The sequence below is a fragment of the Ornithorhynchus anatinus genome, chromosome 3 (assembly GCF_004115215.2).
Source record: "Ornithorhynchus anatinus isolate Pmale09 chromosome 3, mOrnAna1.pri.v4, whole genome shotgun sequence".
Taxonomy (NCBI): domain Eukaryota; kingdom Metazoa; phylum Chordata; class Mammalia; order Monotremata; family Ornithorhynchidae; genus Ornithorhynchus; species Ornithorhynchus anatinus.
The window spans coordinates 7,813,278-7,829,906 of NC_041730.1; the positions used below are offsets into that span (position 1 = coordinate 7,813,278).

A 16,629-nucleotide genomic window follows, 5' to 3' on the forward strand; every position below is an offset into this window, starting at 1 on the left:
CCTCATCTGTAAAATGGGGATACCTCTTCTTTATAGGGTATTTAAGCACTTACTATGTTCCAGGCACTATATATTAAGCACTGGGGTAGATAAGGGTGCAGTCCATCTCTCACATGGGGCTCACGTTCTTAATCCTCTTTTGAGAGAAGCAGCGTGGCTCAGTGGAAAGAGCACTGGTTTTGGAGTCAGAGGTCCTGGGTTCAAATCCCGGCTCGGCCATTTGTCAGCTGTGTGACTTTGGTCAAGTCACTTAACTTCTCGGTGCCTCAGTTACCTCATCTGTAAAATGGGGATGAAGACTGTGAGCCCCACGTGGGACAACCTGATTCCCCTGTGTCTACCCCAGCGCTTAGAACAGTGCTCGGCACATAGTAAGCGCTTAACAAATACCAACATTATTATTATTATTACAGATGAGGTAACTGAGGCACAGAGAAGTGATTTGCCCAGGGTCACACAGCAGGCAAGCGGCGGAGCCGGGATTAGAACCCAGCTTCTTTCCGACTCCCAGGCCCGGGCTCTGACCTGCTTCTCCTGCTTAGACGGTGTCCGACCTAATCGAATCGTACCCATCCCGGCGCTCAGGGCACTGTTTGATGCATAGTGAGCGCTTCACAAATACCATAAGAAGGATTTCCCAGCGCGTACGGGCCCCGGGGCCTCTGCCGAGATCAAGGGCTGCAGTTGGTCGAGCCCAAGAGCGAGGCCTCTGTGATCTTCAAAACTAGAGGCGGGTTTAGGTAAAATAGGACCCAGGTATGTGTAGTCACTTTATGTGAAACCACCAACGGGAGCTGAGCAGTTGGCCATGTTCGGGTTCAGACCTGCATCAGTTCAGGGGGATCTTCTTTTGCCGCGTTGATCACGACCTGCGAGCGGAGACACGGTAGAAGCCGGCGTTAATCGTGACCCCCTCCCAAACCATCTCCCCCTCTTAAGCTTGTTGTGAGCGGGGAATGTGTCTGTCGGGTCGGACTCTACCGAGCGCTCAGTACAGCGGTCTGCACACAGTGAGCGCTCAGTAAATACGATCGACTGACTCTTCGGCTTGCGTTGGTATGAAGCACCGCGTGGGTCCGTATGGCGAGTCTATCGCATCCCTCACCTTTGGCGCACATCCTCCCACTGGCCTGGGTCTCCCCCTCCATATATGACGGACCTCCACTCTCCCCACCTCCAGTGCCTTGTTAAAATCACACCTCCTCCAAGAGGACCTCCCCGATTAAGCCCTCTCTTCCCCGGCTCGTTTTCTCCCTTCTGTGTTGGTTTACGGTGTTTTTTAAGCGCTTACTACGTGCTAGGCACTGTACTAGTGCTGGATTGGATACCGGCTAGTCAGATTGGACCCGATCCGTGTCCCCCGTGGGGCTCACGGTTCTAACCCCCATTTTGCAGGTGAGGTAACGGAGGCACTGAGAAGTTGAGTGACGCGCCCCGGGTCACGCAGCAAATGTGGTGTGATTAGAACCCAGGTCCTCTGACTCCCACGCTCTTTCAATCTGATTTTTGGACGCTTGTTATTCGCCCCACTCCCGACCCCACAGCACTCATGTACGTAACTTTAAATTATATGTTCTAAATTACTCATATTAACGAATGCCTCCCCCTCTAGACTGTAAGCTCGTTACGGACCGGGAACGTGTTCACTAATTCTATTGTCTTGCACTCTCCCAAGCGTCTAGTACGGTGCTCTATATGTAGTAAGCGTTCACTAAGTGTGATTAACTTTCATATAGACAAGATTATTTGCGGACAGCGACAGCAGGTAAAATAACGGGGTGAAATAGCTGAATGAGTGAATCTACAAATAGGCACGGGCACGTACATAAGAGCTGAAGACAGGAATTAAATTCCACTCATTCAATCGTCTTTGTTGAGCGCTTACTTTGTAAACTTACTCTGTAGGCACTAAGGGGGGGGGGGGGGTCTCTGCTTGACACAAGCCCGTCAAAGGGCAGGGCCCGTCTCTATCTGTTACCGATTTGTCCATTCCAAGCGCTTAGTACAGTGCTCTGCACATAAATACTATTCAATAAATTCAATAAATTCAATAAATAAATACTATTGAATGAACAAAGGTATTGTGAATTAACTGGGGAAGGCTTCCTGGAGGAGGTGGGATTCCGGTAGGGCTTTAGAGAAGGGGAGAGCTGAGGTCTGGTGGATTTCGGGGAGTTATTTTCGGGGCAGGGGAACAGCGTGAGCCAGGGGGCGGAGGTGGGAGGGTCGGCCAGTCCTTTGATCGTATTTATTGAGCGCTTACTATAATGATAATGTCGGTATTTGTTAAGCGCTTACTATGTGCAGAGCACCATTCTAAGCGCTGGGGGAGATACAGGGTAATCGGGTCGTCCCACGTGAGGCTCACGGTTAATCCCCATTTTACAGATGAAGTAACCGAGGCCCAGAGAAGTGAAGTGACTCGCCCACAGTCACACAGCTGCCGAGTGGCAGAGCCGGCATTCGAACCCATGACCTCCGACCCCCGAGCCCGGGCTCTTTCCACCGAGCCACGCTGCTTCTCTATGTGCAGAGCATCGTACTAAGCGCTCGGGAGAGTACGACGTAACGATTAAACAGACACGTCCCCTCCCCACGACGTGTCTACGGTCGCGTGAACTAGATTTGGAAGGCCCCCGCCACCCTCCCGGGTACGGGATTGATTTCCTTCTGGGGGCGGTCAAAGCGAATGCTTCCGGACAAGGATGTGAAACGGAATAAAATATCGTACTTACCCCTGCTGGGGGATACTTATAGCCCTTCCACATGGTTCCTGCAATGAGAATCAACCAAAAGATGACAATCATTCTGATGAAGCTCCTTGCTGGGATCCTCCCGGCACAACGTGGCAGATCTGGTTCTGGGGTTCCTGGTTTGGCGATGTCTTCATCGGGGGGATGATGTCATGGGGTCCAGCATGGTACTTTCGGGTCCTGTCTGAAGAGGACTGTGGTCTCACCACCGACTGAGGTCGGGGTCGGGGGGTGGGGGGGTCCCCTAGGTCTCGCAAGGGGGGGGCGGAGCCTGGTCGGGAATTGTGACCTCATGGGCTACGTCGCCCTCCTCACACTATGACCTCAAAATCTGCCGTCCTCTCCCCCTGGGGGTTGGATCTTGTTTGTTTAATAATAATGTTGGTATTTGTTAAGCGCTTACTACGTGCCGAGCACCGTTCTAAGCGCTGGGGTAGACACAGGGGAATCAGGTTGTCCCACGTGGGGCTCACGGTCTTCAGCCCCATTTTACAGATGAGGTCACTGAGGCACCGAGAAGTGAAGTGACTTGCCCAAAGTCACCCAGCTGCCAAGTGGCCGAGCCGGGATTCGAACCCATGACCTCGGACTCCAAAGCCCGGGCTCTTTCCACTGAGCCACGCTGCTTCTCTAGAGACTGGCGATTTATTCCCTAGCCCCCGGGGGGAACGTAACTGGGGAAGCGTTGGCAAAAATCCCCAGCTCGGCCTTCTGGGGCGAGGCTCTGTGAAAATTCATACATTATGGTGTCCATTAAGCATTTATTTTGCCCCGGCCTGTAGATGCCAGAGGGTCGGATCAGGTCCAATCCCTCTTCCACCTAGGGTTCACAGTCCAACAGGGGAGGGAGAGAAGGTGTCTAGTCCCTGTTTTCCAGATGGGGAAACCAAAGGCACCTGTGCAAGGTCACATCGCGTCCTGGTAGCGGATGATGATGATATTTGTTAAGTGCTTACTACGTGCCAAGCACTGTTCTAAGCTCTGCGGTAGATACAAGGTTATCAGATTGTCCCACGTGGGGCTCACAGTCCTCATCCCCGTTTTACAGGTGAGGGAACTGAGGCCCAGTGAAGTGACTTGCCCCAAGTCACACAGCTGACAAGTGGGGGAGCCGGGATAAAAAAAATAAATGTTGGTATTTGTTAAGCGCTTACTATGTGCAGAGCACTGTTCTAAGCACTGGGGTAGACACAGAGGAATCAGATCGTCCCACGTGGGGCTCACAGTCTTAATCCCCATTTTACAGATGAGGGAACTGAGGCACAGAGAAGTTAAGTGATTTGCCCACGGTCACACAGCTGACAAGTGGCAGAGCCGGGATTAGAACTCATGACCTCTGACTCCCAAGCCCGGGCTCTTTCCAGTGAGCCACGCTGCTTCTCCAATCCTAGTTAAGGACACTCCCAGCCTCCCACTGCCTGCCGTTGAGTATGTTCTTTCAATCACATTTATTGAGCGCTTACTGAGTGCGGAGCACTGTACTAAGTGCTTGGGAGAGTACGAAATAACAAAAAACAGTCACATTCCCTGCCCACAGTGAGTCTACATTGCTAAGCTTCTCGAGGCCCATGGAAACCCTCACATTTTTCTCAAAAACCTTCGGAAACCACGAGTACTCCCGTCCGGACTTTGCTTAATGCCAACGAATCGAGAGGGAGAAGGTAAAATGGGGGAAAAAATCGTCGGAAGGAAGGAGAGCAGCTCCTGTGTGGGTTTTGGCGAGGAGGGCCAGAGGGAGGTTTATGGAAATTAAGTGCTTACTATGTGCCTGACACTGTACTAGGCCATGACTCTGTACTCCGGCCCCTCTCGGAAGGTCCCCTGTATTGTCAGGGTTTGAGGGCAAAATTTAGGCCACTCCCTCCAGCACAAACTCCAGTGGATTCCACTATGATGATGATGATCATCATAGTTATAATAATGGCATTTGTTAAGCGCTTACTATGTACCAGGCACCATATTAAGCGCCGGGATGGATCCAAGCACATCGGGTTGGACCCAGTCCCTGTTCCAGGTAGGGCTCACGGTCTCAATCCCCATTTCACAGCTGTGGTCACTGAGGCACAGAGAAGTGAAGTGACCTGCCCAAGGTCACACAGCAGAGAAGTGGCAGAGACGGGATTAGAACCCATGACCTTCTGACTCCCAGGCCCGGTCTCTATACACTACGCCATGCTGCTTCTCTGCATCCCAGATCTGTCATTCATTCAATCGCATGTATTGAGCGCTTACTATGTGCAGAGCACTGTACTAAGCGCTTGGAATGGACAATTCGGCAACTGATAGCGACGATCCCTGCCCAGTGACGGGCTCACTGTCTAATCTTTGCCCCTTCCAGAACTGGCCTAGTCTCCCAAGCGCTTAACAGCGCTTGGCACACAGTAAGAGCTCGGTCAACGCCATCGAAGGATTGATGGCCGCCACCAGAAGTAGGCAGGGAACACGTCCGCCGACTCGGTCGCCTTGTACTTTCAAGGCGATTACAAGTGCAGGACGGTAGCGCTCGGTACAGCGCCCTGCACACATTATAATCCCATTGATTGGAAGAGGATATGGTGAGAGGGGAGGGGAACGGGAAACCCGCTCGACTCCTAGCAGTCTCGGGGTGGGCAGGGAATGGGTCCGTTTACTGTCGTGCCGCTCTCTTCCAAGCGCTTAGTAGAGTGTTCTGCACACAGTAGGCGTTCAATAATTACGCTTGACTGACTGCTCTCGCTCTCGGTTCTCTTTGTCTATTTCAACCTCGGCGGTTGAGAAACCCAGAGGAACCGAACTAGCCTTCACGCCTGACCTCAGGGACCCTGAGAGGGAGGTTTCTCAAAATCTGGCCAGCGATAGCCCCGGGGGCCCACTCCCATCTACCTCAACTCTCAGTGACGAGCCGGGATTTCCCAGTCGCCTCGCAACTCACCCCAACTTCGGGATATTGGCCCAGGTAACACGAAAGTCCGACGAAAAGTATCCAACCGACCACGATCATGATGATGATCCGCGGGCGATTCTGTCCTCCAGATACGACGCTGGGTCGGTTAGCTAGCCTCCCCCGAGATCTCGTCGGGGAAATGTCTTGAAATTTGCAGTTGTGGGGATTCCTCTAACGGTCAAGCGCTACAGGGTCAGGGAACCGCGTCGGTTAGGGGATTGTGACATCACAAAAGCCCCGGGCTCCAGTGCTTAGTAAAGTGCCTTGCGCAAAGTAAGCGCTTAATAAATTCTGTTATTACTACCCCGCTAGCAATCCATCAGGACGCTTCCAGGTTGACCAATTGGACTGTAAGCTCCTCGTGGGCAGGGAAAACATCTCCCAACTCCACCGTATCAATCGATCGATCGATCGATCGGTTGCATTTATTGAGGGCTTACTGTGTGCAGGGCCCTCTACTAAGTGCTTGGGAGAGTACAATATAGCAATATAATGAACATCTAGACTGGAAGCCCGGTGGGGGCTGGGATTGTCTCCCTTTGCTGCTAAATTGCACTTTCCAAGCGCTTAGTCAGTGCTCTGCAAACATTAAGCGTTCAATAAATACAACTAAATGAACGCCTGCCCGCAGAGAGCTGACAGTCTAAAGCGGGAGACGGATATCGCAATAATTAAATAATAAATAAATGAAGATATGTACATCGGTGTGAGAGGCCGATGGGGGCGGTGATCGGGGGAGACGGACAGACGAGAACAATGGCGAGAAATAGAGTCGAGGGGAAGAACCTCTCATAAAAACAATGGCAAATAAATAGAATCAGGGTGATGTACATCTCATTAAACAAAATAAATAGGGTGATGAAGATATATACAGTCGAGCGGACGAGTACGGTGCCGAGGGGGTGGGACGGGAGAGGGCGAAGAGGAGAGGGAAAGGGGGGAGAAGAGGGTTTAGCTGTGGAGAGGTGGGGAGGGGTAGAGGGAGCAGAGGGAAAAAGGGGGGAGCTCAGTCTGGGAAGGCCTCTTGGAGGAGGTGAGCTTTAAGTAGATGTGCATCACTTTGATTCTATTTATTTGCCTTTGTTTTAATGAGATGTTCTTCCCCTCGATTCTATTTATCGCCATTGTCCGTCCGTCTCCCCCGATTAGACCGTGCGCCCGTCAAAGGGCAGGGACTGTCTCTATCTCTATCCAAGCTCTGGGTACAGTGCTCTACACAGAGTAAGCACTTAACCAATACCAACATTATTATTATTAAATTAGATTGATAGATTCTCCCACCCTTCACTGGTAATTGCCTGACCGTATCCTGCCCTTCGACAGGGGTGCAGTATCAGACACAGCTGCCCCGTCGCGTCTGTCTGGTTCACGTGGAATTTGCAGGGCAGGAGAACTGCAGGTGCATTTCTCCCTTTTGCAGCATATGAAACATCAGCAGAATGGCTTGAGCCCGAGCCTGGGAGTCAGAAGAACCTGGGTTCTAATCCTGGCTCCACCAAATGCTTGCTAGGCCGACCTTGGACAAGTCGCTTCCTTACTCTGGGCCTCAGTTACCTGCCCTGTAAAATGGGGATTGAGACTGTGAGCCCCAAGTGGGACAGGGACTGCGTCCAACCTGATTTCCTTGTATCCGTTTAATTCGTTCACTCATTCAATAGTATTTATTGAGCGCTTACCATGTGCAGAGCACTGTACTAAGCGCTTGGAATGGACAATTCGGCAACAGATAGAGACGATCCCTGCCCATTGATGGGTTCACCGTCTAATCGGGGGAGACAGACAAAAACAATAGCAATAAATTGAATCAAGGGGATGTACATCTCATTAACCAAATAAGTCATTTTAATTATTATTTAATTATTTAATACAGTGCCTGGCGCACATTAAGTGTTTAACAAATAGCACCATGATGATGATGATGATGATGATGATGATTGTACAGTGACTCCGAATCCCAAGATTTCAGCCTCCGCTTCCAGCTTCCCAGAGTTCTCGATGAACATCTGCCAGGCCCTTGCCATCCTCCAGTCGATCAATCAATCCATCACTGGTATTTGTTGAGCTCTTACACTGCGCAGAGCACCGTTCTAAGCGCTGGGGGAGATACAGGGTCGTCTGGTTGTCCCACGTGAGGCTCACAGTCTTCATCCCCGGTTTAAAGACGAGGGAACTGAGGCCCAGAGAAGTGAAGTGTCTTACCCAAGGTCACGCAGCTGACAAGCAGCGGAGCCGGGATTCGAACCCATGACCTCTGACCCCCCAAGCCCGGCCTCTTTCCACTGAGCCATCGCTGCTTCTCGGTGCTTAGTATAGCGCCTGACACATAGTAAGCGCTTAACAAATACCACTATTATTAATTCATTCATTCGATAGTATTTATTGAGCGCTTACTATGTGCAGAGCACTGTACTAAGCACTTGGAATATACAATCCGGCAACAGATAGAGACAATCCCTGCCAAATGACGGGCTCACGGTCTAATGGGGGGAGACAGATGGACAAAAACAAGACAACCTCACCAAGATAAATAGAATCAAGGAGATGTACACTTTCTGAACAAAATAAATGGGGTAATAAATAACAATTAGTAATAATTGTACTCTCCCAAGTGTTTAGTAGTGATTAGTACACGGTAAACCCTCAATAAATACGACTGAATAAATGCAGCGTGTGGAAAGAGCCCGGGCTTGGGAGTCAGAGGTCATGGGTTCGAATCCCTGCTCTGCCACTTGTCAGCTGGGTGACTGTGGGCGAGTCACTTCACTTCTCTGGGCCTCAGTGACCTCATCTGGAAAATGGGGATGAAGCCTGGGAGCCTCACGTGGGACCCCCTGATGACCCTGGATCTCCCCCAGCGCTTAGCACAGTGCTCTGCACATAGTAAGCGCTTAACAAATACCGACAGGATTATTACGGAATGAATGAATGCGTCGTTGGGGTCGGGGGGGTCCAGGCTGGGCCTGGGGGGGGGAGGGGCTGACGTGATGACGTCATGCCTGCGTGCCTCCGGCCCTATGTACGTGCCGCCGTCGGGGCGTGAGCGCCGTCAGCCACAGGCGGGGCGCGGCCGGAGGATTTGGCCGCTAGCGGGCGCCGTGGCGCGGAGCGGGCGCCGTAGCGCGGAGCGGGAGCGTCGGGAAGTTTGGCCCCCGGCGGGCGCCGTAGGGAGGAGCGGGAGGGGAAACGTCGGGAAGTGTGTCCGCCGGCGGGCACCGTAGCGCGGAGCGGGAGCGTGGGGGAAGTTTGTCCGCCGGCGAGCGCCGTAGGGCGGGGGGGGGGGGGTGGAAGCGGGAGGAGGAGGAGGAGGAAGAGGCCGTCGGCACCCATGGAGTTCGATGGCGACAACCTGCGGCGGCTGCTCGGCAAGGTGCGGGGCGCCCACGGGGCCGGACGGGAAGGGAAGGGACGGAGAACTCGACCGCCCGCACCAAAGGCCCCGCCCCCCACCAGTCAGGCACTGCTAACGAGAAAGGGGGCCTTCGTGAAGCGCTTCCTAGGTGCCGAGCACTGTTCTAAGCGCTGGGGGAGATCCGGGGGTCATCGGGTGGTCACAGTGAGCCCCGTTTTACAGACGAGGGAACTGAGGCCCAGAGAAGCGACTTGGCCGGAGTCGCCCAGCTGATAGGCGGCGGAGCCGGGATTAGAACCCACGACCTAGGACCCCCAAGACCTTAAGACACGCGCCTTGTGGTATGGCCGTGGGATTTATTGAGCACGAAGCTCCTGGGAGAGGACAGTAATGATAATGTTGGTATCTGTTAAGCGCTGACTATGTGCAGAGCACTGTGCTAAGCGCTGGGGGAGATCCGGGGTCATCGGGTTGTCCCACGTGAGGCTCACAGTTAATCCCCATTTTCCAGAGGAGGTCACTGAGGCCCAGAGAAGCGAAGTGACTCGCCCACAGTCACCCGGCTGACGAGTGGCAGAGCAGGGATTCGAACCCATGACCTCTGACTCCCAAGCCCGGGCTCTTTCCACTGAGCCACGGCTGGAGCAGCATGGCCCAGGAGCCTCCCTCTCTACCCCAGCGCTCAGCACAGTGCCTGGCACAGAGTAAGCGCTTGGAAAAGCATTGCCTCAGTGACCTCAGCTGTACAATGGGGATTGAGACCGTGAGCCCCGTGTGGGGCAGGGACTGTAGCCAACGTAATAATAATGTTGGTATCTGTTAAGCGCTTACTATGTGCAGAGCACTGTACTAAGCGCTGGGGTAGACACGGGGGAATCGGGTGGTCCCCCGTGGGGCTCCCAGTCTTCATCCCATTTTCCAGACGAGGTCACTGAGGCCCCAGTGAAGTGACTCGCCCACCGTCCACAGCGGACAAGGGGCCGAGCTGGGATTCGAACTCCTGAACCTCTGACTCCCAAGCCCGGGCTCTTTCCACTGAGCCACGCTGCAACGTAGTAAGCGCTTAACAAATACCAACATTATTATTAACGTGATTAACTTGTGTCTACCCCAGTGCCTGGCACATAGGGAGCGCTTACCAAATCCCGTGGAACAACAGCATGAAATGGTTGGAATTCTTGAGCGTTGGACCGACTGCAGTCACCTCGGTTTCTCACGTCGTCGATGTTGGGGATAACAAAGTGGGGAGAGGCAGCGTGGGCTGGTGGAAGGAGCCCAGGCCAGAGGAATGGAGGGCCTGGGTTCTAATCCCAGCTCCGCCTGCTGCGTGTGACCTTGGGCAAGTCGCTTACCTTGTCTGTGCCTCAGTGTCCTCATCTGCAAAAAGGGGATTCCAATACCTGTTCTCCCTCCTGCATAGACCGTAGCCGTAGAATGTAAGCCCCTCCTCAGGGAATGTGCCCATCGATGGAAAATGCTCAATAAATCCAACTGATTGATTGGACCACAAGCCCCCCCTTTTTTTTTTTCTTTTTATGGGCATTTGTTAAGTGTTTACTATAGCAGCGTGGCTCAGTGGAAGGAGCCCGGGCTTGGGAGCCAGAGGTCATGGGTTTGAATCCCGGCTCTGCCACTTTCTGTGTGACTGTGGGCAAGTCACTTCACTTCTCTGGGCCTCAGTTCTCTCATCTATAAAATGGGTATTCACACTGTGAGCCTCACGTGGGACAACCTGATTACCCTGTTTCTACCCCAGCGCTTAGAACAGTGCTCTGCACATAGTAAGCGCTTAACAAATACCAACATTATTATTATTATGAAAGAAAGCACTGTTTTAAGTGCTGTAGTAGATACACAACAATAATAATAACAGTGGTATTTAAGGATTTACTACGGGCCAGGTACCGAACTAAACGCTTGGGGTGGATCCAAGCACATCGGGTTGGACACAGTCCCTGTCCCGTGTGGGTCTCTCAGTCTCAATCCCTATTTTATAGATGAGGTAACTGAGGCCCAGTGAAGTGACTCGCCCAAGGTCACAGAGCAGATAAGTAGCGGAGCTGGGATTAGAACCCCTGACCTTCTGACTCCCAGGCCCAGGCTCTATTCACTACACCATCCTGCTTCCCCGGTCCCTGTCCTGCATTGAGCTCACAATCTAAGTAGGAGAGAAAACGGGTATTTAATTCCCGTTCTATAGTTGATCAGACAGGCCCAGAGAAGCGAGGTGACTTGCCCAAGGTCACACAGCAAACAATTGGCAGAGCCCAGGATTAGAACCCAGGTTCCTCTGACTCCCAGGCCCGTGCTCTTTCCACTAGGCCACCAGGGACTCTGTTTGGTCGCTTAACACATATCATTAGTATTGGTCTGATGATTTTATATCTACCCCAGGGCTTGGCACATAGTAAGCGCTTAACAAAAGCCATTCCTCTTCTTACTAGGGGAGCTTCTTTGGCCCCTACTTCTGGGTCAGAAGCCTCAGGTCTAGATTCAGGACAGGGAGGATTCAGAGTTGTAGTAATAGAACAGAATTATCAGAAACATTTCCCTGCCCGTAATCAGTTTATAGTCTCCGTGCCTGGAGTAGCCCGCTCCTCTCTTCCCCCATTCCCCATTTCTCCCGGGCTTCCAACCCAGCTCCTGCAAGGAGCCTTCTCTGCTTTTCCCAGCTCTGCTCTGCCCCTAAACTAACCTCTCTTTGTTAATTGCCTATTAACTCTCGCTCCGGGCATCAGAGCCCCCCCATCACCTCGCCCCTCTCCTCCCTCTCCTCCCTTCTCTCCTTGTCCATCGCAGCCCGCCCGCTCCGCTCCTCCGCCGCCGCCCACCTCCTCACCGTCCCCCGTTCACGCCCATCCCGCCGTCGACCCCCGGCCCACGTCCTCCGGCTGTCCCGGAACGCCCTCGCTCCTCGCCTCCGCCAGACTCGCTCTCTTCCCCTCTTCAAAGCCCTCCTGAGAGCTCCCCTCCTCCGGGAGGCCTTCCCGGACTGAGCCCCCCCTTTCTCTCTGCTCCCCCTCCCCATCGCCCCGACTCCCTTTGCTCTACCCCCCTCGCCCCACAGCACTTGAGTATATATGTACGTATTTATAATTATAATTCTATTTTTTATGATGCTGCTGATGCCTGTTTACTTGTTTTGATGTCTGTGTCCCCCCTTCTAGACTGTGAGCCCGTCGTTGGGCAGGGATTGTCTCTCTCTCTCTCGCTGAATTCATTCAATAGTATTTATTGAGCGCTTACTATGTGCAGAGCACTGTACTAAGCGCTTGGGATGAACAAGTCGGCAACAGATAGAGACGGTCCCTGCCGTTTGACGGGCTTACGGTCTGATCGGGGGAGATGGACAGACAAGGACAATGGCAATCCAAGTGCTTAGTCCAGTGCTCTGCACGCAGTAAGTGCTCCGTAAATACGACTGAATGAATAACAGGTGTTTTCATTATGACTGTGTTTTCTTCTCCCTGGGCTTATTCTGCTTCGGTGTGTGATGGTGTCACGCAGCCAGTGGGTGTTCAATAAATGTTTGTTGAGGATACCGAAGATGGCAACTCTTCTCTAATTCGGGACCACCGTTTTTCTTTGTTTGCAGTATAAATTCAGAGATTTGACTCTGGAAGAACTGAAGAATGTTAATATGGCCTACCCAAATTTCAGATTCTCCATGGACACCTATGGTAAGGGTCTCCCCTGTTAATTGTAGTCGATTTCTTTTATTAATTGACTTTTTATGGTATTAAATGCTTAGTATGCGCCAGGCATTGTACTAAGCACTGGGATAGATAAGAGAGCAGCGCTTCGGTCATAGTAAGCGCTTAACAGGTACCATCGTTATTGTAAGAGAATCAGGTCGGACAGAGTCTACGTCCCCGTAGGGCTCACGGTCCGTAAAATCCTCACGTTACGGGTGAGGGTAACCGAGTTCCAGAAAAATGAAGCTAAACTATTAGAGCGGATATTTTATTTTGAGCTCGGGGATCATGTCTATTTGCTCTGTTTTACTCTCCCAATTGCTTAGTACGGAATGGGCAGAGAACCTGGCTACCCATCCCGTTATATTGCACTCTCCCAAGTGCTTATTACAGTGTTCTGCACACAGAGAGTAATCAGTAAGTACGATCGAACGATAATACACACCGGCGGTACTGCGAAGCGCCTACTTCGTGCCGAGCGGCGAAATAAACGCTGGGGTCGAAGCGAGATAGTCAAGCCGAACGCACGCTCCCTGTCCCTCATCAGGCTCACAGTCTGAGAGGGGGGAGCACTGGTGTTAACGGCCCGTTCTACGGATGAGGAAACCGAGGCACAGCGAAATGGCTTTCCCCAGGCCACATAGCGGATCGGGGACGGAGCTGGGATTAGAACCCAGGACCCCCGCCCCTCCCCCACCCAGGCCCGGGTCCTTTCCTTCAGGCCACGTGGCCGGACTAGGGCTCCATCGGAACCGGCGATGGATGGAGCGCCGTGGTCTTTCCGACTCTGTAGCCAGCGGGCTGCCGGAACAACTGGAACGCAGACCTGCCGCGCCTCGGAGCGAGCGGGAAAGGCCGGGGGCTCGGGACTGCCCGCGTTAAGGGGGTAACGGCCCCGAGAGACGGTGCGGTCCCTGAAGACGCCGCCCTCTCTGTGGGTCTAACCCTCTCTCCGTCTCCTCTGAAATCACGGTTTTGCCTCGGTTTGACTTTCCTCATCAGAAGAAAATCTGACACATTTGCCCCCCCCCAACTCTCCAACTGTCTTTACTCAGGGGCTTGAGGGCGTCGCGGGCATCAGTCGGTAACGTCCGCTTCAGACAGAGGCTCCTCGCCGTCGGCTTTAAAGCGGTCCGTCTCCTCGCCTCCTCCTCCCTCACCTCGCTGCTCTCCCGCTCCGACCCGGCCCCGCACGCTCTGCTCCTCTAATGCCAACCTTCTGCGTCACGGGGCCTCCGTCGCCGCTCCGGCACCTCCGGCCTCTCACCTCTATCCTGCCTCCGGCCCGGAACGTCCTCCCTCCTCACGTCTCACAGACGGTGACTCTCCCCCTCTTCGAAGCCTCACCGCAGGCCCGCCTCCTCCAAGAGGCCTTCCCTGACCGAGCCCCGCTCTCCTCCCTCTCCCTTCTACGTCGTCTTGCTCTCTTTTTTCATCCTCCCAGCTTCCCGGCGCTTATGTCCCGCTCTGTCATTTCTTTCTTTCTATTCACGTCCGTCTCCCCCTCTAGACTGGCAGCTCGTTGAGGGCGGGGAATTGTGTGTCTGTTCTGGCGTACTCTCCCCCGTGCTCAGCACAATACTCTGCACACAGTAAGCGCTCAGTAAATATGATTGAGAAGCAGCGTGGCTCAGTGGACAGAGCCCTGGCTTGGGAGTCAGAGGTCATGGGTTCGAATCAGCCGTGTCAATGTGGGCAAGTCACTTCACTTCTCTGGACCTCCGTTCCCTCATCTGTAAAATGGGGATTAAGACTGTGAGCCTCGTATGGGACAACCTGATTACCCCAGCGCTTAGTACAGTGCTCTGCACATAGTAAGCACTTAACAAATACCAACATTATTATTATTATTATATGATTGACAGACAGGCCGGGCCCGGGTGGTCCAGCGGTGCCCACCACTCCTCCACCTGTCTGCTGCGTGACCTTGGTCAAGTCACTTCACTCCTCTGGACCTCAGTCGCTTCATCTGTCAAATGGAGGTTCGGTACCTGTTGTCCCTCCTTAAACTGTGAACCCGTGGGACGGGGACTCTGATTTCACCACCTTAATCTACCGACTCTGTTGTGTTGTTATAATTTACTCACCCAAGTGCTCAGTGCGATGCTCTGCACACAGTAGGTGCTCAGTAAACACGATTGAATGCCTACCTAAACAGCGTCAGAAGCACCTGGGTTCTAATCCCAGCTCTGCCTCTTTCCTGCCGCGTGACCCAGGACGAGCCGCTTCACTTCTCTGTGCCTCCCTCTCCTCATCTGTCAAATGGGGATTAAGACCGTGAGCCCCTTGTGGGACAGGAACTGCGTCCCACCTGATTAACTCGTACCTACCCCAGGGCTTAGAAGAGTGCTTGGCACATAGTAAGCGCTTAAAGTATCATAATTATCATTATTACCTCAATGTTTATTATGGGGCTTGACATGCAGTATGCACTTAGCAAACAGCACAATCATTCATTCATTCATTCATTAAGAGCAGCCGGGCTTGGGAGTCAGAGGTCTTGGGTTCTAATTCCGACCCCGCCACTGGTCAGTTGGGTGACTTTGGGCAAATCACTTCACTTCTCTGGGCCTCAGTTCCCTCATCTGGAAAATGGGGATTAAGACGGTGAGCCCCACGTGGGACAACGTGACCACCTTGTATCTACCCCAGTGCTTGGCACACAGTAAGCGCTTAACAAATGCCATCATCATTAGGGTTTACTGCGTGCAGAGCGCTCTACTCAGTGCTTGGGAAAGTACAATAGAGCAATAAAGAGTGACCACCGCTTCCCACGACAAGCCACAATGATATTATCAATCAATCAGTGGTATTTATTGAACGCTTACTGGGTGCAGAGCCCTGTACTAAGCGCTTGGGAGAGTACAGCGCAACAGAGTGGGGAGACACGTTCCCCGCCCATGAGGAACTGACCGTTTAAAGGCAGGGAAATGAATTCCAGCTACAGACAGAAGTGCTGAAGGGGTGAGGTAGGGGGGTCGGGCCTTTCGGTCAAACGGTGCTCAGGTCCAGGGTAGACAGGGGCGGCGCGTAGTGAAGCCCGTTCCCCCTCCCCACAGAAGATTGGGCATCTCCATCTCGGGGTGGGGTGGGGAAACTGAGGGACACCCTCCTCCCTTCCTACATCCTCCTTCGCCCCTTCCTTCAAGGTCCCAGAGGTTCCGCAGCTTCCGGAAGGGGCTCTCCGGCTATTTGAAGCAACCAGGGAAGGACGGCTGAGGGCCAAGAAAGACAGTAATAATAATATCTGCGGTATTTGTTTAGCTCTTATTACGTGCTGTTCATTCATTCATTCAATAGGATCTGTTGAGCGCTTACTATGCGCAGAGCACTGGACTAAGCGCTTGGAATGAACAAGTCGGCAACAGATAGAGACAAGCCCTGCCCTCTGACGGGCTCACAGTCTAATCAGGGGAGATGGACGGACGAGAACAATGGTGATGAATAGAGTCGAGGGGAAGAACATCTCATTAAAACAATGGCAAATAAATAGAATCAGGGTGATGGACATCTCATTAACAAAATAAATAGGGTAATGTAAATGTATACAGTTGAGCGGACGAGTACATTGCCAAGGGGATGGGAAGGGAGAGGGGGAGGAGCGGAGGGAGATGGGGGGAAAAGAGGGTTAAGCTGCGGAGAGGTGGAGGGGGAGCGGTAGAGGGAGTAGAGGGAGAAGGGGAGCTCAGTCTGGGAAGGCCTCTCGGAGGAGGTGAGTTTTAAGTAGGGTTTCGAAGAGGGGAAGAGAATCAGTTTGGCGGAGGTGAGGAGGGAGGGCGTCCCGGGACCGCGGGAGGACGCGGCCCGGGGGGTCGACGGCGGGACGGGCGAGACCGGGGGACGGCGAGGAGGCGGGCGGCGGAGGAGCGCAGCGTGCGGGGTGGGCGGTGGAAAGAGAGAAGGGAGGAG

The 16,629-nt window shown here is 53.1% G+C and overlaps 1 protein-coding gene and 1 long non-coding RNA gene across 6 annotated transcripts in view; one reads left to right on the forward strand and one right to left on the reverse strand.

Annotated features, from left to right (window-relative positions):
* Nucleotides 1-757: 757 nt before the first annotated feature.
* LOC107547489 lies at nt 758-3,002 on the reverse strand. Its single transcript, XR_001604259.3, has 2 exons — nt 2,736-3,002; nt 758-869 (listed from the first exon to the last, which is right to left on the reverse strand). It is a non-coding gene; the product is annotated as an uncharacterized LOC107547489 (long non-coding RNA).
* A 5,969-nt stretch (nt 3,003-8,971) lies between these two features.
* The window catches only part of UEVLD (UEV and lactate/malate dehyrogenase domains), a 41,393-nt gene continuing 33,735 nt past the window's right edge, over nt 8,972-16,629 (forward strand). For 2 of the 5 annotated variants that reach the window (XM_029060935.2, XM_029060937.2), the window contains exons 1-2: nt 12,619-12,705; nt 13,776-13,851. Coding sequence is in view for 2 of the 5 variants with exons in the window: in XM_029060934.2 (XP_028916767.1) it covers nt 9,002-9,043; nt 12,621-12,705 (127 nt within the window). In the remaining 3 variants the exon portion in view is untranslated. The other 3 variants (XM_029060934.2, XM_029060936.2, XM_029060938.2) reach the window with 3 other exon arrangements.